Source organism: Natrix helvetica, assembly GCF_964273705.1.
Source record: "Natrix helvetica genome assembly, chromosome: 2".
Lineage (NCBI taxonomy): Eukaryota > Metazoa > Chordata > Lepidosauria > Squamata > Natricidae > Natrix > Natrix helvetica.
Window position 1 is genome coordinate 53,925,450 of NC_138552.1, and position 26,036 is coordinate 53,951,485.

The 26,036-nt window shown below is 38.2% G+C and overlaps 1 protein-coding gene across 1 annotated transcript; it reads right to left on the reverse strand.

The window, feature by feature from the left end:
• Positions 1–1,163: 1,163 nt before the first annotated feature.
• CDO1 (cysteine dioxygenase type 1) lies at positions 1,164–24,618 on the reverse strand. The gene is made up of 5 exons (XM_081945551.1): positions 24,107–24,618; positions 13,571–13,648; positions 7,146–7,303; positions 2,698–2,867; positions 1,164–1,848 (listed from the first exon to the last, which is right to left on the reverse strand). Exons 1-5 carry the CDS (start codon positions 24,283–24,285, stop codon positions 1,819–1,821), a joined length of 615 nt encoding a protein of 204 aa, XP_081801677.1. The 5' UTR covers positions 24,286–24,618; the 3' UTR covers positions 1,164–1,818.
• Between the last annotated feature and the right edge of the window lie 1,418 nt (positions 24,619–26,036).

A 26,036-nucleotide genomic window follows, 5' to 3' on the forward strand; every position in this document is an offset into this window, starting at 1 on the left:
TCCTGAACAAGGCTAGAACAAGGTTGGGTTGCCTTTACTAGAGGCATCCTGGAACCAATGCATTAAATTGTGTATGGTCTCCTATAGGTGGCATCTGCACCCTCTTTTTGGGCAAGTAGGATCCCATGTTTACGAGCTCCATTTAGGAAAGATCCAAGGGATGAAGACTCCTACACAATCCTTCTCTATACTGGCCTCCTTGTTGTAGAAGACTTTAACTCCAAAATGGGCATTAGGCTTTCACATTGTTTTCCATAAAATTATTTGTTTCATGTAGGTATATGGTTTTTGTGTGTCCGTGTTTGCCTTTTGAGTCAGTTGCCTGGACTACTCAGTTTTCTTGGCAGCATTTTGGAAAGAAGATTATCTTTTCCTTCTTCCTAAATCTGAGAGAGAAAGAGCCTTTGTGCCTAAGACAGAAATCACAGACTTCTGATTTGTAACCTTATGTCTCAACCGCTATACCAAACTCGTTCTTGATTGACCTTCACAATATTATTTTATGATTATATGGTGCTCGAGCTGCCATACACACATGTATACATACCCACTCATATTGAAACTTCTGGGATGGAGCCTAGAAAGCTGGGTGTTATATAATTAAATTTCAAGGTAGCTTCCATGACATTTAGTACAGCTGTAATGATGAGCTGGTAAAATAACCATCATCGTAAAATTCAGTAATTCTGGCTTTGAATTTTAGTAGAACTATACAAATGTCACTGAATTGAACATAATTTTGGAAGAAAATTTCTCCATCTCTATTTTTGCAGCTTTACATAATATAAGCTCTACTAGTTCACTGAAGTGCACTCCCAAGTAATTGCTGTCAGATTCTGCACAAGTACACAGTCTTTGTTGTGTGAAAAAGAATTCCAATTTTAATTAGTAAATCAGCCAAATCTTTTTGTCACTTTTTCTTCTTGTTGAAGAAAAAAATGGAATACTTCCTTGGTGCCTTTTAATTTCTAATGCTGCTAGATACAGTGTTTATACGCATCCCAGGTTCAGGAAAAAAATAAAATAAAAATAAAAATCAGTGTTCTTTCTCCTCTTGTCCTTAGTAATGTTTCGGATTTACAAAACTATTGATCAGACAATTTCTGTGGACCAAATTTATTAACGCTGTATAGGAAAAAAAATCAGTAGTACAAATGTGTCTAAAAATCAGTTCTATTAAGGTAATTGGACAGGTTTTAACAATACATCCAACAGAAACATTAACAGTTGAGCCCTTTCATCACCTTAACTTAATCACAGACACTTTTTTCTGAATAAAACATTGTACAGGATATTCCTTATTGCTCCTACTAAAAAAAATGGTACTAGCACGTTAGTTTTTAAAATGCACAATTAAAATTCCAACAAATTATTATATGCATGATAAAAAGAATTGTTTGCATCATAAAGTATACACTAGATAGGAATTAATGTTAACACGGAGTGGAGTTTGACAAGTTATATACAAGTAATTTAAGTAGTACATATTCATTCTGAAGACCTGCTAAGTACAATGTCTGTGTGCACAGTCTCAGAAGTAGAATTAATCAGAGGCATTCTGCCCCTCCCCCAATGTTCTTATTTGTTGGTTGTCTGCAAGAATCTCCTATATTCTGCACTTTAGTGTTTATGTATGACAGAGAGAAAGAGAGAGAGAAAGAAAACATAGCTAAAAAGCTGTTTTTCATATAGGGCAGCTATGTAGTCCTGCATAAAGATACAGCTTGTTACTGGCACTAGCCACATAATTCTTCTGCTCTTGCTCAAACAATTTCTAACAAAATAAAAGAATATACAATTCAGTAAATTTTGTGCTTTTCAGTTGTTTTCTTGAGAAACTGCTGAAGTCTAGGGAAAGAAAGAGATAAATGGAGAGTTTTCAGTTATTTTAAAGAAAGCAGATGGCACTGTGGCAAGAAATTTTAAATAACTGCATGACTGAAAAATGTAACATCAGGTACTATTATGTTTTCCAATAGTTTTTCTGAAACAGATTCACTTTTATTCGTTTCATATAAGGGGAATCAATAATGGAATAATGGAATTGATTTGTAAAACACCTAAAGAAGTATTATAATTATCATCATTTATTAGTGTTAAACTACGATCAATAGTAATGGTTAATAATCAATAATTGTTCGTATTCTTTTTTAGCTGAGACACTTTTCAAAGGCTATCATGCAGACCAGTGTTTTCAACACTGAAGGCAGAAAACTGCAATTTTCTTCAAATGTCTGCCCTGATAAAACCACATCATCAGAATAAAGACTTTAGCTTGATCTGGTTACCCAAGTTCCAATATTTTGTTCTTTTTTCAAAGAGAGCCCCACTTCTTTTTAGTCTTATTCTGTAGTAAAACTTTAGTTTTACTCTGTATGTTCTAAAAAAAACATAGAGTTACAATATGAAATATTAAAATGAAGATATGCCATCCTGAAAATATACAACATCTTGTATTTGGAAGTTATTTTTTTAATAATAAAAATGTCAGGACAGAAAATTTTACAATAAACCTATTGTGTATTGTTTTTCTCTTCAATAATCCTGAAGCTCTGTTCAGGCATAAACTTATCATGTTTTTAATATCCTTGTCTAAGCATGGTTATGTAAGAGTCAAGCTTGTTTCCTGGCTGCTTCCTCATTGCTTCTATCAGCATGACCACAAATGTCAAGACACATTTTATAAGTTATACTTACATATGGAGTCCTTTCTCCAAACTGACTATAGAATGTCATTTTAACTTTTTGCTTGTGTCCAGTTCTTTGATCAAAGGTCTGGCAGATTTCAAAAGGTGGACTGTACAAGTGGAGACTAACAGCTGTTTCGGTATGGCTTGGGTTCTCCACACGATGCAAACCAATGGAATCTACAAAGAATAACAAATCAATGCGGTGCATAGTTAGATTGGGCAGATCCAAGTTTTCAACCCCTCCATGAAGTCCACTAGGTCAGCGGTCCCCAACCTTTTAGGTACCAGGGACTGGTTCTGTGGAGAGAGGTTTTACCATAGATCGGAGGACGCGTGGTTTCACCTGCCACCTGCATGCCACAGGTGGGGCTTCGCTTGTTTGCGCAGCCTGGTTTATGGCATGCTGCGGCCTGGTGCCAGTTCACAGACCAGTGGTTGGGGACTCCTGCACTAGGTGAGTCACCAGATGCTTTATTAATATGCTATATTTAAATGGGTCTTTCAAAGGCCTAGCATGCATATCCAGGAACCCAGTTTATTTCTTAATCAGCTTTGGACTCCCAGTAAGGCATTGTGGAGTAACTGATGTTTATACTTCTGAATCATGCTATGTCATGCAAATCTAGAAAGACAGTGCTCCTTTTTGGCCATAGGACATAGACCAGCTCCACAAAAGGGTACTTTTCGGTGAAAGAGCAATGAAGGGCTTCCTAAACCTGTTTCCAATGATTTTAATCTTAAAAAGGCTATTATGGGTTTTAAAGATTTTTCCAAAACAACAACAGATAGACAGACAAAGAACCACACAAAGCACCGGGAGACGTGGTTGGATTACAAGCCAACATGGCTGCTCAGTTGCCATTTTTACTTGTTGTCTGTTACTGGATTGTTTGGTAGGTTCATTTGTTTCAGGAGCTGGAGATTTGCACTAAGGGAGAATTGTGGAAACAGAAGTTACTCTCATTATATAAAACTGCAATTTGAATGGGAAGAAATCCCAGAAAAGAAAAACTATGCATTAAAGTCTTTGATAGCGCTCACATGCAATGTTTAACCAGGTCAACAGCAATCCCAGCTGGCTGTATGAATTAAGATATTCAGATTAGGAAGGAACCTGTTATATTCAACTTGTATTCAAACCTACATATCAATTAGCTATTTACTGTCACAGTGCAAATATGATAAAGTGAATATCCAGAGTGAGCATACATATACATAAAATAAAGCACAATAAATAGCCAATAAATATTTAGCATCTTTTTATAACTAAAAGATAAAGAAAAGAAGATAAAATGGCCAGGAAAAACAGGATAGGTTATGTTAGGCATCCATTTTTCCTCCACTTGGAGAAAAAGAAGATACTAAACCTGCCATTATATCTCTATAGATGTTGAATCACACAATTTTCTTTTTGTTATTTCAAACAAATGGGGGGGGGGGGGGAGAACAGGTACCCAGAAGGCGTTAGCCACAACGTTACCTAATACCAAAAGTAGTTTCTAATTTAGTCAGGAATGGTTTGGGTTTCTTTATTATTCAAGGGCATGGCCATATAGAACAATCTTTTCCAAGCTTAAAAGCAGATAATGTGCATGTTCCAACATCTAAGCTTGTAAGTTGTGTGACCATATAGCTGAAAGATGGTTTGAAGAGAAAAAAAACCTTTTAAAAAATGGGGGCAACAGCTGAGGAAGTTTATGGATGGCCAGGCATAGATAAGATGACAACTTGGGAGAAAGGAAAAACACCGTGACAAACAGAATAAATAAACTGAAGACAACTTTCAGGAATGTAATGAAAAATTATGTGGTTTGAGGATAAGGAAAATCTTAGCAGCAGCAAGGTAAGTAAAAGATTGTTAAAAAATATTTGGGTAGCTATTATGAGACATGAAGATAATCTCTGAGATCAGACTACTGATTTTTTAAAAGTATTTTTATCCCACATTTATTATGTTTAGAAATAATTCAAGGTGGCAAACGTATCTAATACGTCTTCCTCCCTCTATTTTTCCCACAACAACAATCCTGTGAGGTGAGTTGGGCTGAGAGAGAGAGTGACTGGCCAAAAGTCACCCAGCCTGTTTTTCATGTCTAAGGTCAAATGAGAACTTATGGTCTTCTGCTTTCTAGATGAAATCCCTGCTATCAAAATTATATAGAATCCCACATTTTACGGTAGTTATTATATGTACAGTAAGTCAAAATAATACAGATTAGAAAGAAAAATTTGATAGAAAAATTCCAGTGTGTTAGGAAAGGAAATTGAGCCAGTATTTTAAATTAAGGACTGACTGGTGTACAGGTGAAACTTGAAAAATTAGAATATCGTGCAAAAGTTCATTTATTTCAGTAATGCAACTTAAAAGGTGAAACTAAAAGATGAGATAGACTCATTACATCCAAAGCAAGATAGTTCAAGCCGTGATTTGCCATAATTGTGATGATTATGTACAGCTCATGAAAAGCCAAATCCACAATCTCAGAAAATTAGAATATTACATGCAATCAATAAAACAAGGATTGTACATAGAACAATATCAGACCTCTGAAAAGTATAAGCATGCATATGTACTCAGTATTTGGTTTGGGCCCTTTTTGCAGCAATTAATTCAATTCAATTTCAATTTATTAGCGCTTATAGACCGCCCCCTCTCCCGAAAGGGACTCGGGGCGGTGTACAGTCCATGTCAAAGAACAAAATTAAAACAATTAAAATTACTACATGGAAAATATATATATACAAATATAAAATGGATAGATGCATAAGAGGAGGATAAAAATTACTGCCTCAATGCGGCGTGGCATGGAAGCCATCAGCATGTGGCACTGTTGAGGTGTTATGGAAGACCAGGATGCTTCAATAGCGGCGTTCAGCTTTTCTGCATTGTTCGGTTTCATGTCTCTCATCTTTCTCTTGGCAATGCCCCATAGATTCTCTATAGAGTTCAGGTCAAGCAAGTTTGCTGGGCAATCAAGCACAGTAAACCCACAGTCATTGAACCAGGCTTTGGTGCTTTTGGCAGTGTGGGCAGGTGCCACGTCCTGCTGAAAAATGAAGTCAGCATCCCCATAAAGCTCAACTGCGGAAGGAAGCACAAAGTGCTCCAAAATCTCCTGGTAGACGGCCGGGTTGACCCTGGACTTAATGAAGCACAGTGGACCAACACCAGCAGATGACATGGCTCCCCAAATCAACACAGACTGTGGAAACTTCACACTGGAGTTCAAGCATCTTGCACTGTGTGCCTCTCCATTCTTCCTCCATACTCTGGGTCCTTGGTTTCCAAATGAGATGCAAAAGTTGCTCTCATCAGAAAAGAGGACTTTGGACCACTAAGCAACCGACCAGGTCTGTTTTTCTTTAGCCCAGGTAAGACGCTTCTGACGTTTGTTGTTCAAGAGCGGCTTGACAAGAGGAATACGACATTTGAAGCCCATGTCCAGGATCTGTCTGTGTGTGGTGGCTCTTGATGCACTGACTCCAGCCTCAGTCCACTCCTTGTGAAAGTCCCCAACATTTTTGAATGGCCTTTTTCTGACAATCCTCTCCAGGCTGCGGTCATTCCTGCTGCTTGTGCACGTTTTTCTTCCACACTTTTCCCTTCCACATAACTTTCTATTAATGTGCTTTGATACAGCACTTTGGGAACATCCAACTTCTTTTGCAATTCCCTTTTGAGGCTTTCCCTCCTTATGGAGGGTGTCAATGATGGTTTTCTGCTTAACTGTCAGGTCAGCAGTCTTTCCCATGATGGTGATTCCTACTGAACCAGACTGAAAGACCATTTAAAGGCTCAGGAACCCTTTGCAGGTGTTATGGCTTAATTATCTGCTTAGAGTGGGACACTTTGAGCCTAGAATATTGCACCTTTTCACAATATTCTAATTTTCTGAGATTGTGGATTTGAGGTTTTCATAAGCTTTAAGCCATAATCATCACAATTATGACAAATCACGGCTTGAACTATCTTGCTTTGGGTGTAATGAGTCTATCTCATATATTAGTTTCACCTTTTAAGTTGCATTACTGAAATAAATGAACTTTTGCATGATATTCTAATTTTTCAAGTTTCACCTGTATGTTCTACCTCTGTTATTTATCTATTCACTCTATCTTGCTTCCAAGGTTAGAAAAATATTCAAGGATTGGTGTATCAACATGATCTGAACATATTTTCTTCTCTGTTTTGTTTTGTTATCAATAAAGTTATTTTCTAAAAATCATTTCAATTTTGTCTCCAATGAAATCACCTTATTCCATATCCAGTAACATGCTATCCAGAGTAAAAACTGTAATTTTTGAGGTTTCTTTTCCCCAGGTAAAAAATTATGATAGCAAATATTGCAAAATGAAGGGTTTTTTAAAAGGACAAAGTAGGAATTGACAGGGACGCCTCTATCATTACTGGGGAAAGAATGTTACATTTAAAGACACTAGAGCAAAATGACTTACCATTAATGTAGGCACACTGATTTCTTTTTAACACTCTTTCTGATTTTTTAAGCATCTCTCCAACCCCTTTTTTGCCAGGCCACTCAAACAAAGTTTCTTTTAGATTTCCTTGAAGTAGCTTCATAAAACAATGCGAATCTGTGTGATCATGGATACTGCTACAAAAACAAATTCAAAAAATGCATAAAGTCAGAAAGGTTGATGCCTGTAAGGTATATAAAATACATATGTCCTACGTCAGCTTTCTATAACTCGGCATCTTCCAAAGAGTTAAAATGCAATTTCCAGAATTCCCAGACAGCATATTGGCAGTAAACAAAAATGATTAATTGCTGTTTTGCACGGCACAACATGCCCTACAAATTCAATTATCATGAATATAATGTTCTATTCCAATTACTGTAGGTAACAGCAATAAACCACCATCTTTGGCTGATCTGAAAAGGTAAACAAGGGTTGGACCTGCTTAGTATTTGGATTGCAGATTGCCAGGAAAGTCCACAATTGTAGGTTTGATTGAGACATTTGGGGTGGGGGAATAGCCTGAAGGAAGGCAAATGGTAAATCAGTTCTACATTGTTGGCAAGATAACTCCACAGACACATCCCTGAAGTAACTAGGGGTTGAGTTCTGTGGGAAAGAGTTTACTCTTTACAATGCTCTAAAGGAGCCAACTATCAATATTCAAGTGTTGCTAAACTTAATCCCAGCATTTTAGTTAAATGATCCAGGGTGAAGGTGTTGGGAATTGTTCAGGTACACCTATTTTACATTTTTTTGTACAAACATTTACCTGGACTGAATCTAAGTAAGTATTGTAGCAAGTAATTCTACCCATGCATTAAGGAGGATTAATTGTTAAATTAATAAAGAAAAGATTAGTAAAGATTAGAAAAGATTATTATTAAAGGAAATATTATTTAGGCTATCCAAAAGGACCACCATCTTTACTTCTTCTTTTTACTTGAATCTGTACACATGTGTACACACACACACACACACACACACACACACACACAAACACACACACCCCTAACATGCTTTAAGATCCGCCATTATTAATGCCATATTTCTGAGTGTTTGGCTTCAGGATTCAAGTTGCTAACAAACATAGCAACCAAGTTTATTGCAGATGCTCAATAGGGAAAATAGTAGTTATAAAATATGTTTGCACATCTTTTTTTATTAAAAACCAATTTGGCACTATTTGTTTTTTCTGTCTCTGTTTTGTAGTAGAAAATAAATGCCACGTTGTTATATTGTGCAACACTTTTAGAGAAAAAAAAAGTAAAGTATCTAGGTTATAAAAAACACATATTTCAAAGGGACCGGGAATGTTAATTAGGAAAGAAATAGACCTAAGACAGGCAATATTTAGTTTGGAAACAGTGTTAAACTATGTAGAAACAACTCTTAACCATAGATTTACTGTTACAGACCTTGTTGCCGTACGACTTTACCAATAATAGTGGGAAAGCAGTAGACTTGTTCTCAGAGTCCTACTTTTGTTATAAGGGACTGGAATGTATTAAGCCAGGGGTGTCCAAACTTGGGAACTTTAAGACTTGTGGACTTCAACTCCCAGAATTCCCCAGCCAGCCATGCTGGCTGGGGAATTCTGGGAGTTGAAGTCCACAAGTCTTAAAGTTCCCAAGTTTGGACACCCCTGTATTAAGCGATATTGGCACCTTAAATGCTTTTGACCTCAAGCAGAACTGCAAATTTACTAGACACTGCTGTAGCCTCCCCGACAGAGCTAATTAATTGTTCTAAGTGCCCAAATACTTGTAATCCCTCAATTGTATCCATGAATGTGATAGGTAAAATTGTGAATATGGTTGTACTTGCTGTGTATACCATCCATATCCACAAAATTCTTTGCTTCACATGCAGAATAGAGCGGGATCACCTGGTGTCCTACTTTCCATCTCTGGAATGGAAATAAAGCTACAATAGCCAAAGGCCACTTAGGTTGACACTGTCCATGCTAATCCCCTAAAATACTGTTTGCAGTAGAAAGTTCTATGCCTTTTGATAAACTGTTGAGACAATGTAAATTTTGCTTGTGGTTCGTGCCTCCCTCCCTATTTTGCCAGCCTTTATTACAGTCTTGCTAGTTTACTGTTTCATTGTTTGCTGAACTGAGTGATGTGGGTGCTTGCTCTGATCTGATCTAGTATAGGAATTAACAGGAATGTGCTGGGTACAAACTAAACTGGAAATGAGCCACAATAATTTTCCAATATTAATAGCACACATTCCAGAAAAAAGAAAACAAAACAAAAGCAATATTATTCTGTTCCCAATTAACTAAGGAATGAGCTACAAAAGGGAGCAGGCTATTTTCCCTCTTACAAAGCTCATATCCTTCCAAGTTATGGAAACTGGTTTTGCTCTAGAGCAGAGATGGGCATCTATAGCAATTTTACAATGTGTGGACTTCAACTCCCAGAATTCCTGAGCCAGCATAGTTGCCCTCCCTTGCCTTAGAGGCCACTTGAGGGCTGAGGACAACGGTTGTTTCAGACCTCAGGGCTCCAAGCCATTCTTGCATATAAAAGGGATACGTTATCCTTTGCCACTTTTCCAACGACATTTTAGAGAGATATTGGCAGACTCTCTTGACCAAATTGAAAAGACTGGGGTGGGGTGGGGTGGGGACCAAGAGGAGCATTCTACTTCTGGTTTTAAGCAGCCATCACAACACAATGCTCTTTCAGTCAAACCCTGGAGCCATCTTATAGAGGCTGGTCAGAGCAATGAAAACCCTGCTACCATTGTAATAAAGCACAAAGAAGGAAGTCACCAAGTGGTGCTAAAGCAGCTGTTCTGACAAAAGCAATCAAGACCGCAGTCCTGCAAAAACCAAAAACAAAACGACAGACTGTTTTCAAGAACTATTTCTGGCTAAGCTATAAAACCCACTTATACCATATGTTTTGTATGCCAAAAGGACAATGCTCATCCCGTTTGTTTTCATCTGTAGCTGGCACTGGAAACCTGTCGCTGACTGAAAGGATTGGATGAACATTTATGAAGGAATCCAGATGTCTACCAGTTACGTACCATAATTTGGTCATATTCTGATGTGTATGATTTTTAGTGGTGAACCCATGTGGAAATCACTGCGCTTTAGGCAATCGTGAAACCACATTCTATGGACTGAGTTCTGGAGAAGCAGATTCTTTCGGCTCCCAGAGGCTCTTGTACATCGGAATGGGAGAACCTGCCACAGCCAACTCATTGTGGCCATCTCACTGTGGGACAACTCGCTGCAGGACAATTTAACAATTCTATTTAATTATTTAAAATAAAATTAAAAAAATTTAATTTTTGCAATTCACATTTTATTCTGTCCCTTCTTTTGCATCATTTCTTTAATGATTCTATTCCACTATTTCTTTGATATGAGTGTCATTCTTGTCCTATAGCAAGTTGTCTGTGGCAAATTGTCATAGACCACTTGTACACAGCTCACTGGCTGTGTCAGTGTCAAATGTGAAAAAAGTTTTTTTTTTTAGTCTCCTACATACAATTACAGGTATACATTTACATAATTATTATTCTTATTTATATTTATCACTTTTACACATTTATTTTCCCATATAAAAAGTTAAAATATACATTCAGGGTTGCTTTGCTTACCATCCCATACACCTATTTTGTATTGTCACCACTCCACTTTTCCTTTCTTTTCTCCCTCCCTCCCTCCCTCCCTCCTCTACTTCCTTCCTTCCTCCTCTCCTTTCCCTTTCCTTCTTCCTTTACCTCTCCCCTATTCTTCTCTTCCTCTTCCTCTTCCCCTTCCTGCCCTCTCCTTCTCTTTCTATCCCTTCCAACCTTTCTCTCCTTTCCTCTCCTTTCTTCTCTTCTCCTCCTCTCTTCCTTTCCTTTTCTGTTATTGTGGTTATCTCTTTTCCTCTCTCACCTGGTGTATTTTCGGGATGGTGTTCCCACAAACCCGGTTATAGCTTTATACTTATCATTTCCCATTCCCTTTTCTTCACTATCATATCCCAATTATTTTTCATCTGTGTCTCACTCTTGAACATATACTTATATATTAATACTTTCTTTTCTGTTTTCGCCCTCTTCCCCCCTTTTTCATTTAATAGTGTGTCATCTGGGTTCTATATCTCTCTCTTACTTTCTTTTCTAGATTTCATTTTCTAACCAGTCATAGAATCTTCCCCCATGTCTTGAGATACACCGATTCCTCTTTATTTTTTATTCTCAAAGTTAACCTATTCATTTCTGCACGGTCCAAAATCTTTTTTATTATCTCTTCTTCTGTTGGTATCTTATCTAATTTCCAATTTTGTGCAAATACAATTCTCACTGCAGTTGTTCCATGTATAATCAAATAACTGTCTTCTTTATTATATTTCTCTGGAAGCATACCAATAAAAATATCTTGGATCTAAACTCTATATTTTCTCTAACCATGTTCTTATTTTAGTCCAATAGTTCCTTGTTTCTGCACACGTCCACCACATATGATAAAATGAATCCGTAAATTGTTGACATTTCCAACATTCACTGAATTATTTTTAAACATCTTTGCTAATTTGTTGGGTAGCATGTGGCATCTATAAAACATTTTATATATGCTGTTGATATAGTTAATTTGTAGTTTCTTTGCCATCGTTGTTGCCATTTTGCTAACTCAATTGTAAAGCCAAAATCCATGCTATCATAGTATCGTTAACCACTTCTTCTTCTAATCTGATTCTTAGTAGATAGCTATATTGTTTAATTATTCTTTCTTCTGGCCCCACGAGTATCTTATCCAGCTCTGAACTTCCCAAATTGAAGCCATACTCTCTCTTATCTTTTTCATATCTTGATTGTATTTGCAATTGCAAAAACCAACCTATATCAATTCCTTGTTCTTCTAACTCTTGTTTTTGTTTTAATTCCCCCCTTTCTGTTAAAATATCTTTGTATCTAATAATATTCTTTGTACTACTAATATTTGGGTGTATCAACGCTTCCATTGTTGAAAGCCACATTGGTATTTCTAAGTAGTGTTTTCCTTTTACTTTTTCCCATGCTGTTAATAAACCATTCCTTACACAATATCTCTGGAAATAACCATGTAGCTTACTTTTACCATAAGGTACTGTGTCAGTATCAAATGTGATGCTGGGCCTCTAGTTGTTCTTATTGCTCTGCTCTTAAAATGCTGGAATTGGGTGGTTTTAAACTTCTTTAATATCCACAATTTGGGACTGTTATGGTTAGAATAAAAATGGGGTGAATATTATAAATGAATTACTCCTCATTCTTTAACATGATTTGTATGGACAGGACTGATAGACTAGTTATTGGGTCATTGTGAAGTTATACTAAAATAATATTAAAGCTTAATAAAATGCTTAAAAATTAAATATTAAAAATATTTGAAGATTCAAGCATGCAGAGTAGGAATTTGCCCTTCTAGAAACAGAGCTTCTGTAACCGATGCTTATTTCTTTTTTAAATAGTTCTGACTGATCCAGGGATGAAATTCAGCAGGTTCTGACATGTTCTGGAGAACCGGTCGCAAACATTTTGAGTAGTTCGGAGAACTGGCAAATACCACCTCTGGCTGGCCTCAGAGTGGGGAGGGAATGGGGATTTTGCAGTATCCTTCCCCTGCCACGCCCACCAGGCCACGCTCACAGAACCGATAGTTAAAAAAATTTAATTGCACCACTGGTCTGATCTCAGTATCGGGTGTGATTGATCTTTGAATGGGAAAGCATAAGAGATTGAGAGCTGGAAGTAAAAAAAACCTGTAGAAAGTGCAATGGAAAACTCTTTATCTACCATTGCCAAGAAAACTCACGAATGAGTATGCAAAATTGAAAAAAAAAAGTGTTTGGTGTGTATGGGGAAATTGCATTTGGAGCTACCATTTTGGTAATCATTCTCTTATGAGGTCACGTAAGGATTCTCAGTTCTGAAGATGTGGACTTAAAGTAGCAGCAATTATAAAACTTGGTTTTCTTTTGGACTAATCCTGTGGTTGTTGAATGCAGGCTGAGAACAAAGTGCATCTTCATTTGCTTTCTGAAATTAAAGCAAGCTGTCTTTTCTGGCTAGCTTTTGCAGGCCAGACAGGATCCTCAGACATTATACTCTTACGGAAAGACAAAATCTTCCTCAAGAGAAATCAGCAAGCACTAATGAAGCCTCACCAGATGAGCAGTGACCATGAGTAGTAATCCAGTATACAAAAATGTGGCCATTGACAACTGTTGCACATTTGGTTTTGATCTGTGAATTTAAGAGTTATCAATCTGTTGGAAAGGTGGGCTTCAACCATCTATTACTAAGTTACAACATAAACAACATTCTCTTCAGGGTACATTCAAGTGTATTCACATTGTAAAATCGCGTCCACAGACTTTTGAAAATTAAGTATCTTCTCAATTACAAACCTGCCATGGCCTTCTCCCCAGCATAAGATCATCAGATTGAATTTTCCATTTCCTTTATCTATAAGATTTCTTGTGTATCTGAAATGATAAAACATCAGGGAGTCCTTGTAAGTTTTACCCTTGAGAAGCAGAAACAATTTTTAAAAGACATGAAATGGCATAGGTAGGCTGCCATTCTGTTCCAAAAAAACCTTCATGTTAAAGATTATTGAGACATTAAACCATTTTATTCACTGGTTTTGCATCCTTTGAACACTGACTTACCTTACAGGTAGATTCTTGCTGGACAAAAATCACATGTCAAATGATTTAAACAGTAGGACATAAACTAAAGCATACATTTATTTATTTAGGGTTTTTTTTAATCCCATGTTTATTATTTTTTATAAATAATAACTCAAGGTGGTGAATGTACCCAGGGATGGGTTCCTGCCAGTTCTAACCACTTCTATAGAAGAGGTTCCACAAAACTACAGTGCCGTTTAGAACCGGTTCCAGCTCCCTTCCCCCACCTGTCCGCACATCATCAATATGAAGATTGAGAGGAGGAATTCTGGGAGTTGAAGTCCACAAGTCTTAAAGCTGTCAAGTTTGAACACCCCTAGGGTTTTTTTTCTAAAGGGTTACGGGTGAAAGGGTCTTGTAACTTGACAGCTTTAAGACTTGCACACTTCAATGCCAGAGTTCCTGAGCCAACATGACTGGAGGAGAAATTCTGGGAGTTGAAGTCCACAAGTCTTAAACATGTCAAGTTTGAACACCCCTGGGTTTTTTTCTAAAGGGTTAGGGGTACAAGGGTCTTGTAACTTGAAAGGTTTAAGACTTGCGTGCTTCAAATGCCAGAGTTTCTGAACCAACATTTTGGTTGCTAAGCAAAAGTTTCACCACATTTTACAAGTTGGCCACGCCCACCCAGTCACATGGCCGGCAAGCCACTCCCATCCAGTCACATAGCCGGCAAGCCACTCCCACAAAGCAGGCCACACCTACAGAAGAGGTTCTAAAAAATGTTGAAACCCACCACTGAATGTACCTCATGTTCCTTTCTCTTCCTATGTTCTTGACAACAACCCTATAAGGTGGGTTGGGCTGAGCTCACAGTCACCCAGCCAGCTTTCATGCCTAAGGCAGGACTAGAACTCATGGTTTCCTGATTTCTAGCCTGGTCTCTTCACTATTAGTCTATAGCAATACCAATAGCACTTAGACCAGTGATGGCTAACCTTTTTCTAAAGGTATGCCAAAACTGTGTGCGCGAGTGCTATCACACACGTGTGCCCCTACCCGTGCATGTGTGAGCGACATCCCCCCCTGCACAAGCTCAAACGACCCACACATGGGGAGGATTTTCACCCTCTCTAGACTCTGGAGGCTTTCCTGAAGCCTGTGGAGGATGACAAATGGCCCAACTGGCCAACCAGCAATTCATTTGTGCCGAAGCATGATGCCAGAGCTGAGGGCTGCCATGCCGGCAAATATGGCTTTGGTTCATAGGTGCCATAGGTTCGCCATCACGGACTTAGACTTATATACTGCTTCACAGTGCTTTACAGCCTTCTCTAAGTGGTTTTACAGAGTCAGCATATTGGAAACCCTATACCGTTTCAGACAAATAGCTATCCAACATCTTCTTAAAGACTTCCAGTGTTGGGGCATTCACAACTTCTGGAGGCAAGATGTTCCACTGATTAATTGTTCTAACTGTCAGGAAATTTCTCCTCAGTTCTAAGTTGCTTCTCTCCTTGATTAGTTTCCACCCATTGCTTCTTGTTCTACCCTCAGGTGCCTTGGAGAATAGTTTGACGCCCTCTTCTTTGTGGCAACCCCTGAGATATTGGAACAATGCTATCATGTCTCCCCTAGTCCTTCTTTCTCTTAAGCTAAACATACCCAGTTCCTGCAACCGTTCTTCATATGTTTTAGTCTCCAGTCCCCTAATCATCTTTGTTGCTCTTCTCTGCACTCTTTCTAGAGTCTCCACATCTTTTTTACATCGTGGCGACCAAAACTGAATACAATATTCCAAGTGTGGCCTTACCAAGGCATTATAAAGTGGTATTAACACTTCACGTGATCTTGATTCTATTCCTCTGTTTATGTAGCCTAGAACTGTGTTGGCTTTTTTGGCAGCTGCTGCACACTGCTGGCTCATATTTAAATGGTTATCCACTAGGATTCCAAGATCCCTTTCACAGTTTCTACTACTGAGCAAGGTACCACCTATACTGTACCTATGCATTCCATTTTTGTTGCCTAAATGTAGAACCTTACACTTTTCACCATTGAATTTCATTTTATTAGATAGTGCCCAATGTTCAAGTTTGTCAAGATCCTTCTGTATCTTAAGCCTATCTTCTGGAGTGTTGGCTATTCCTGCCAGCTTGGTGTCATCTGCAAATTTGATGAGTTCCTCATTTATTCCCTCATCCAAATCATTGATAAAGATATTGAAGAGTACTGGGCCTAAAACAGAGCGTTGGGGTACTCCACTGCATACTTCCCTCCATGAAGATGCAGTTCCCACCTTTTACCCACCTCAGAAGGATGGAAGGCTGAGTCAACCTTGAGGCTGGTGAGACTTGATGTGTCAAACTGCTGGCAGCCAGTGATCAGCAGAAGTAGCCTGCAGTACTGCACTCTAACTACTGCGCCACTGCAGTGATTAATAGTGGACACCAGCTTTCAAGATTTCCCCGCCCTCTTTTGAAAACACTACCTTAAGGGTTAGTGAGCTCCAATGAGTAAGTGAGTCTACTTGTGGAATTTTTCTCTATGGTTTTTGTGGGGGGGGGGAGTGGATTTTCCTCTTCGGTTCCCCATGCCTGACACTTCACCCTATGCAGATGGATACTTCTGAAACACTGGAGGAACAAAGATAATTATTTTCCACCAGCAGCATTATATTACATGCATTTTTCTTCACCTCTTTATACTACTATACTAATATTTTCCAAGATCCCTCTCTCATCTAAAAGGAAGTTCAGAGGGACTAAACAGCATCAATCATTTAAAAAACCCATTTATATAGTGCTAGAATTCAAAGCAAACTTAAAAACAAATTCACAACCCAGTTAATAGAGTAACTCAAATGCTTCTCAGATTAGATAATGTCTAAATGTTTGTAGTCATATTAAGGAAAGTTATTTTTCTGTGTGAGGCATATACCCGAAAGGAAAAGTTATGTAACAATATATAATGTATATATACATGCCTGGATACATATGCATGAAGGCAACCAAAGGAAAAGGACAAGATCTTCTTGATAAAATATCAATTTTATACATAACAAGAGATTATGACAAATAAGATAAAAAGTGTCCAGGGCAGCAATGTCTGATTAGGAAGTTCTTGAGTAAGATTCAAGATAACAGAATAGAGCTTGCAGAACAGAAGAAAAAAACTGAACAGAAATTCTCTAAAACATTTGAATTAAGGCCGATTTTTTAAAAGCTGCAAATAAGGACAGTTTCCTAATGCATTTTCACTAGAAAATATATCTTTTAAGTATTCAATTCACATTTAGCCATTTTAAATATTACCAGCTGAATGGACATAGTTTTAGATCAGAGCATTATCCAAACATGGAGCACTTTAGAAAACATCTGGACACTTTTTTCAAAATGAAAAAACTGAAAGAATTGAAATGCAGGGAACTCACTTATGTACAGGCAATGTGTTATTGAAAATACTGCAACCAATATATGATATACAACATAACAAGAGTATCCAGCCCTAGAAAATAAAATCTGGCAGAGTGCTTTTATTACATGACATTATATTTCTCTTACGTAATTAATAACATTATAAAGCATAAGTCAATACTTGGGTAATGAGGTGGACTTTTGATGAGTGCTATGGTGAGCTAGACAGAAAACGGCATTTATGACCGAGATAGTGATTGGATGCTATATCTGAATTTGCAAAATATCTTCAGAGAAAGGAAAGATTGTGAGATAACTCACATGCACTCCAGACAGGTGGTCTTGTTGAGTAGACTGCAGGAACCATGGTTTTGTAGACGGTTTATGAGTTGTTGAGCGGTTGGGAGTCAAAGCAACAGTAACAGTATAACAGAATTGGAAGGGACCTTGGAGGTTTTCTAATCCAACCCGCTGCTTAAGCAAGAGATCCTACACCATCCGGACAATTGGATGTCCAATCTCTTCTTTAAAATCTCCAGAATTTCTGGAGGGAAGCTGTTGCACTGGTTAACTGTTCTCATTGTCAGGATATTTTTCCTTAGTTCCAGGTCAGATCTTTCTTTGATAAATTTCCATCTGTTGCATCTTGTCCTACTCTCCAGTGCTTTGGAAAATAGGCTCAACCCCTTCTTTTTAGGGCAGTACCTCAAACCTTGGAAGACTGGAATCAAGTCAACCCTAGACCTTCTCTTCGTTAGACTAGACATATCCATCATAACATGGTCTTTTAAAGACAAAATTTGGCCAAACTTCATTTCTTAACCTTTTTATTCTTTTGGGAAATATTAAGACTATTTAGATCAGCATGTTTTTACTGTATTCACTTGCTAAGGTTCCTTCCCCTTGGTAAAAGTAGTTTTAAATACAATTCTAAGCACTTGGAAAAATATTATTTTTGGAAAACAGGAAATAATGTTTTGAGTGTTTTTAGAAAGTTAAAGAATTTGTAATAAAAATTGGAAATAAATTATAAAATCCTTTCTGTGAGAAACTAGATGTTCACATTCTTTGGGAGGAAAAAAAGTTGGGTTTTTGAAGTCTGGATCCTAGAAGGCATTAGAAGCAAATAATATAATGAATGCATCGAGAAGTGTAAAAAGTGATTCAAAACATATACTTAAAGATTTCTGGCATTAATGGGAGTTTGGGCACCCATGCGCTTTGGGCACTCAGTACGGAAAAGGTTAGCCATCACTGGGTTAGAGATTATTGTATTTGAAATCAAGAGATTATTGTATTTGAAATATTGTATTAGAATCAAGATCATGTGAAGTGTTAATACCACTTTATAATGCCTTGGTAAGGCCACACTTGGAATACTGCATTCAGTTCTGGTCGCCATGATGTAAAAAAGATGTGGAGACTCTAGAAAGAGTGCAGAGAAGAGCAACAAAGATGATTAGGGGACTGGAAACTAAAACATATGAAGAACGGTTGCAGGAACTGGGTATGTTTAGTTTAAGAGAAAGAAGGACTAGGGGAGACATGATAGCAGTGTTCCAATATCTCAGGGGTTGCCACAAAGAAGAGGGAGTCAAACTATTCTCCAAGGCACCTGAGGGTAGAACAAGAAGCAATGGGTGGAAACTAATCAAGGAGAGAAGCAACTTAGAACTGAGGAGAAATTTCCTGACAGTTAGAACAATTAATCAGTGGAACAGCTTGCCTCCAGAAGTTGTGAATGCCCCAACGCTAGAAGTCTTTAAGAAGATGTTGGATAGCCATTTGTCTGAAACGGTATAGGGTTTCCTGCCTAGGCAGGGGGTTGGACTAGAAGACCTCCAAGGTCCCTCCCAACTCTACTATTGTATTGTATTATTGTATTGAAAAGCTGATGGTAAGTTGTTAAAGTTGTTTGATACTTGCTGGGAAGTATGAGAACATTCCTTTTTATCTTCTTTTGTCTTTTTAAATATTTTTTTTCTTTTTCTGTTTTTCACTTTTCTGTTTTTTGTTTTTTTTACTATTTTGTAGTTTGCATTACCTTTACTTGTATATTGTAAGCAAAGGTTCTCTCACACATATATGCTAGTTGTTCCTGACTCTAGGGGGCAGTGCTCATCTCCATTTCAAAGCCAAAGAGCCAGCACTATCCGAAGATGTCTCCATGGTTATGTGGCTGGCATGACTAAATGCCAAAGGTGCATGGAAAGCTGTTACTTTCCCACCAAAGGTGGTTCTTATTTTTCGAACTGCTCGGTTGCCAGAAGCTGGGACAAGTAACGGGAGCTCACTCCGTTACGCAGCACTAGTGATTCGAACTGCTGAACTGCTGACTTTCTGATCAACAAACTCAGTGTCTTAGCCACTGAGCCACTGCATCCCTGTATATTGTACTCCTTAGTAAAATTAATTTTTTTCTATTAAAATAAAAAAAAATATTTTGGGAGATGAACATCAAGTACCTTAAGTCAGTGTTTTTTTAACTGATACGCCCAGTTCACAATGTAAATATGAAGCAGGGATATATGTACTAGATATGCATATTTCCTGATACTATGATACACTATGACTCAAAAACAGATTTTCGTTTACCCTAAGTGACCAGTGGAATCTTCAGGGTGTATATGTGTCAAAGGCCACTCCTCATGATTAAAGCCTTGCCCATTGTGTGTGTGTGTGTGTGTGTGTGTGTGTGTGTGTGTAGCAACAATCTCTTAGCAGTTCTGCAACTGCCATCTTGCCAGTTTTGAACACACACACACACACACACGCACGCACGCACACACACACACCATGGATACCATTGAAAATTACACAGATGGGTTGGAAACCATTCCATTCCAATCTGATCACTGATAAAACTAAATTCCTTATTGGTTTAAACAGAGTTCTGGTATGTTGCGTGGGTAGCAGCATTTTTGTGAGTAGAGACCCTTTTTGTAAAGCTCTCTGCAGGACAGTTTATGAACAAGAGGAATAATCAGACTTAGAATTGTGGTATCTACTTCGAATTTTATCAGAGTCTTGAGGACCATCAGCTGGAGTAGAGGCAACAAAAAGGTTCAAGAAGAGGAAAACAAGGATTCTTACTTACTTCAAGGAATGCTTTAGGAAAACAAATGGTGCTCAAGATGAGTCATGACCAACCAATTATTCAGAAAGATTATAGTCTCTGAAAAAATATAACCAATGAAGGAGAATCTCCCTGGATAATTGGTTCCACTGTCGAAGTGCACAGTTAGAAAAGTTTTCCCCTCATTTCATAATCTGCCTTTTGTAACTTAAGTCCAGTATCCAAATCTTGTATTCTGGAATGAAAGAAAACAGGTCCTGCCCCATTTTATGTGACCTTCTTTCAGGTATTTGAAGCGTGTTGTCATTTTATCTTTCCCCTTAGATTTTTTTTCTCAAGGCTAACATATCTCATTCTTTCAAAGTTTCTTCATAGGGACTTAGAGAGGAACGTATATAAACCACCAAAACTGTGACTTTTCTTAGCAGGACCTTGTAGCATTTTAAAGATAATTCCTGAGAGTTATTTCAATATAACTAAGTCATCCATTATAGGGAGCTAATCATATCTCTTTATATATACCAAGATATATTGCATAATTTTTAAAGACTTCCTGCATTTAATAACTTGCTTTATTGTGGCTTGCTTTATTACTTGTAACCCTGATAATATTCATGCATGCATTGATATAATACAATATCAGGCAATTTTATCACGCCTCTTAGTATGGTAATAATGCCATTAAGGGAGTGTCCACAAATGGCTTTAAACCTAACTTTCCATTGCCATCCAAAACTAGTGCTTATGAATCAGAAAATGTAGAGTTTGCACCTCAGAGGCCTTGCTATTATTTCTTTTTAATTGTCAGTATGATGGGTGATGTAAATAATCCAATACTCAATTTGCAGAATTGATCACTAGCAAGCACCTTAGCTTTTTGGTCACTCCAGTCTTGCCATTCCAATCACCTGAGCCTCAAATAAGCAGTTTCCTTTAAATTTATGGAATATATTTACTTTAGGGAAAGGAGACAACCAATGAAATGCCAAGCAACCATTAGCTCATGGTTTCATCTTCTTTCCCTATATATCTGTAGTAGGGAACTCCTGGTCTTCTGGATGTATCCATCTGGCTTCAACCCTAGTTAGTCTGAACAGGAAGTAGGTTTCTGGTTGTTACTATCCTCCAGACTTTGCTAAAACCACAGGCTCTCCATACCTGTCCTTTGTTGCAAACAGATATAGCATTTAACATCTATGACAGAAAGTGTGGGGAGCGATAGTAACATTCAATTTCATTTCCAAATTAAAATATGTACATCCTAATAATCCAATTAGTGCATTACTACCAAAAGTAGTGAGGATGCCCAGAAAGATGTGAAAGTTAATAGAGATTTTGATTCCTGTAGATCAAGATAAGTTACTTTGCAGGTGTATTTAGGAATCTTTGTTCAGTGGTATTTGGAACATTCTTCACAGGAAAACTGGAAGGACAGGAGAAAGATAATTGTGTAAGATACCATGTGCTACTAAGATGGCCTTGACTGACAGTTGTGCATTTACTAACCAATGAGTGAAGATCACATACGCCCTTTAACAGCTTTAAGAGAAAAGTAATCAATGCCATTATTTACCTTGGAAGGTGAAAACTGATAAGGAGTCAGTTAAACCTTTGTGACCTCATGTATATGAAATGTAATGTACCAAGAGTCACACCAACTATATCAGTCACTGAGATAATCTATATTCTGAATAGCAGTCGTCGCTCTTCAAACTTTGGGAAGTGTCTTTGGTATTTTGCCAAACATGACCAGGTCGTAGAATAACAATCAACTTGTGCCAATCCTTAACTTATGTAACAACCATATTGATTTGGATGTACCTTAAGAACTCACATTTTGACCTTTCTCTGTTTATTACATTTGGGAAGAATAATTTAATGGTTAGGGCAGCATTTCTGACCCGATGCTTTCTCTTGGCTGTGCATGCCAGCATTTCCAAGCACTATGACCAATACCAGATATAAGAAGGCTATATGGAAGGATAAACAACAATTAATTAACTCAAATCGGTAGTGGGAGTATGCTACTGCTTGAAAGATGCAGCTTTTTGTTTTAGAGAATTACTTAACAAATCCCTACAAGCTAGGTGAGTTGAATCTGCATGTACTTACCTGCTTTCTGTATTGCAGAAATTAATATATGTGATATATGTTGCTGTACTCAAGGTCACTGGATGAGGGTTATTTTTTCTTTAATATTTCTTATCATCTTTCAGAGAAATATGCCTGTTGGACTGTTGTGAGATAGACCACAAAGAGTCTCACAATGCCTAAAGAATAACAACATCTCCTAGACTAAAACTTAATTAACCATACACATGAAGTTTCTGTTGAGGCAGAAATATGTTTGCAGATATGATTGTGGATGTGGAAGATGGTAGGTGATAACCATAATGTTCAAGGGCAATGAATTGCATAAATGATGGGTAGTAATAACTATTTTATTATAGTGGCTATTCACAAATGTGCATGATCATTCAGATATTTCAACTGTGCTACTTAGCTTTTGGTTCCTTGAGGTCAGAGGGACAAAGTCCTTTTTTGTTTAAAATCAACCTGCACATGTCAAAATAGCTCTAAGGAGTAAGGATGTTTATCCTTTGATCTCATTCCCACATGGAAAGAGAATCCAATACCTGCTGCAGTCATACAGAACCCCATCAACATGACAATAACTACTGACAGAACACACAAATTGGGTCAATTGCAACCGGACAACTGTGTTCATATGAAGTTCCTGGATTTAAAAGACATACAGCTAGAAACTAACCATACAGGCTGGGCTCATCCAACATGCAATTTTGTTAGGGAGTTTGTGAATACAATTTATAAGCAGTACATCCTATGGATTATGAATCAAACCAGCATCAGAATCAAGTATGACAACTTTGCAATATTACCTGGGGAAATACAAGGTCGTATTGTAGTATGCCATTCTGTGTGATGTGATTTTCAATTGTATTTGGCAACCATCCCTCTACATCTCTACTAGACAGCCAAAGATTCTTTTAAATTATATTCACACTTCTGCAATAGACATGGTTATATTGCTCCTAATTCCCTTTCAGATGCATTCCTCAAGATGTAGTATGCATAAATGCAGAAATTCTTGGAAAATTACAAAAAATGAAAACCAGGTGACCAAACATAATGTCACACCTAATAATCAAATGTGCAAAAATGGTAGAAAAATTGGAGTAGGTAACGCAGATCCTAACATATCGGCTGCAAAGGCAAGACAAAACTAGTAAGACCTCCTTTGACACGAAGGTTGGTTACCTAGGGGCCACCTTGATTCCCCAAAACGGGGAACCAAGGAGGTTCTGCAGCATAAAAAGGTCACATTGCAAGTAGGTCCGGGCAAGACAGCCTGGGAGTTTTGCCAATGCATCTCTCCCCAGCTGTTTCTAAGGTACCCCATTCATTTCTAAATTGGCAACCAGCGCTGGATTGAGTGGCCCACCCTCGATCCAAGTTATTTTTTCTTTTTTTAAAAAAATCGCACTTAATCTCAGTTGCAGCCATGGGAACCAGGCTGGTAACAAAACATCATTTCGTTTTGCATACTTTTTTTAAAATGAAAGCTGCAAATTAGATACGTGTAACGCGATCCGCGTTAACAAAGTCTGGCACACCTTAAATCGGGAGGGGGCAACGGAAGGGAGTGGGTTTGCATCTAAGGGCTGAGCACCAAATGCATTTCTTTCTCTGCCTTCAGTAACAACTGAAGCCTCCGAAGTTATAACTCGGCATAGCAGACATTCATTTCCTCTCTCCCAGTGGTCTCCCCCCCCCCCTCCCGCCCCGCCTCCCAATTACCTGAATTGGTCAAACTGGGCATATTTGGTCCACTCCTCTGGGTTGCTCTCATAAGATTCCATTAAAGTTTGCACTTCTGCCACATTGACCTTATCGCTGGCAAATAAGTGATGCAGGATCTCGATCAGCTCCTTCAAGGTCTGCGCTTTCCACACTTCTCCCTGCATCGAGTACTCCATAACTCTCGGCCGCCGCTCCGCTGCAAGAAACTCTTCCCGCTAGATGGACAATGAAAGCTCGGCTCTCCTCCCCACACCACAATGCCAAAGCGACAGTCGCACTCAACTGCAGGTTTCGCTAGCCTCTCTCTCTCTCTCTCTCTCTCCTGGCTCTCAGAGGAGGAACGTACCAAATATCTAAGGAGAGCAGAGGGAGGTACCAACTCGGTCCTTTCAGTCAGCTATAGGTCCCTGGGCAGGCTAAAATAAAAGACACCCCCAGCGTCGCGGCCAAAGACTTCAAGCAGCTGCTCGTTGAGAGCCCTCCGCTTTTCCCTCCGCTCTCTTAGTGCCTTATCATATAAGATAAGGTCCTAAGCGATACGGTGCTTAACCTCTGCAGCGCAAACGGAATTGTGGGGCGAGATGCACAGCGAGAGGCCCCATCAATGAAAGAAGGGAGGAGGTCCCAGCTCCAAAGATCCCTCACATGTAACCAATTATTGCTAATCTTGACAACTGCAATAGAAGGCGAAGCCTTCCGATTCGATCGGATTATCCAGCAAGCCTCGCAAATCTTAAGAGATGCCACGTCCGTTCGTTCTCTTTACACCCAGCCACCCCCCCATCCCCACTTCGTTTTGTGCGACAGTGGAGCTTTAAATTTCCACTTTTCGTGAGGCAATAGTCATGAGATCCGGAGAACCCAAAACGATTATGCTCTCGATACTGCAGGTTGCTTGCTAGTTCTCTTCCATATCCTTCAACTGGCTTGCTTAAAAGTGAAGAAATAATAATGGGGGGGGGGGATTTCTTCCTATCACAGTAGGCACAGTAACGCCGTTTTGAAAATGAAATTAAGATTTAGCACGGCTTTGGGCAAGCATCGGGGTGTGTGATCCAAGGTGAAATGATGCAGTTAGGGGTCAGTGACATCCAAAGATTTCTAAACTTGGCTAAAAATAATATTGCAGCAGGAGATAACAGGTGCAAAATCCCAAAGCAAACATAAAAAACTGTTTGAAGTTCTTCTGTCAAAACGCAGTAAGTCAATCATTAGCTCAAAGATAAACTCCCACTTACATCATTCATACTTCTGGCATGGCAACCAAGAGAGGGCAGTAGCATCATCAGCTGAAATTTCAGCATAAAGTCCATGTAGTAAAGTTGTGTATCATCTATTCTGAACTGGAATGAACAAATTCTGACCCATTGGTGTAACAGATTATATCAACACACATACGTGCACACATGCACATACATACTCTTTGCACAACTATTAAATCCTTCTGTGGTGTATTAAATGTAACCATTACTCCTAATCTTTACATTTATAGGGTAATGTTATCTAAATTCTTTGTGTTGTGTTAAACTATACTAAAAACCCATCTGAAAAACCAATATTGCAGTTATTATTTGGTATTGAAAACACAAAATAATCCTTCCATTTAGAACGCCTCAATAAAATACACATATTTTATTTCAGTGAAATCCGCCAGTCCTATTCACCTTGTTTAATGTTTTTTTTTTAATTTAAACATGCTGAGTTTATATATTTAGTTATTTTCACAACTGGAGAGTTAGTCAGGCATAACTTTTTAATGCCCCTATTTAACAACTGACCATGCTGATTTTGCCGTAGTGCATCATGCTGCCTGTTCTGAAATAAAACATTGTTATTTGGTGCAGAATAGAGGACCTAAAGAGGAAAGGCTGCAATCCAAAAACAGGTGGGATTTCTGAATAGGAATGGTCCAACTGAATTTATTTCA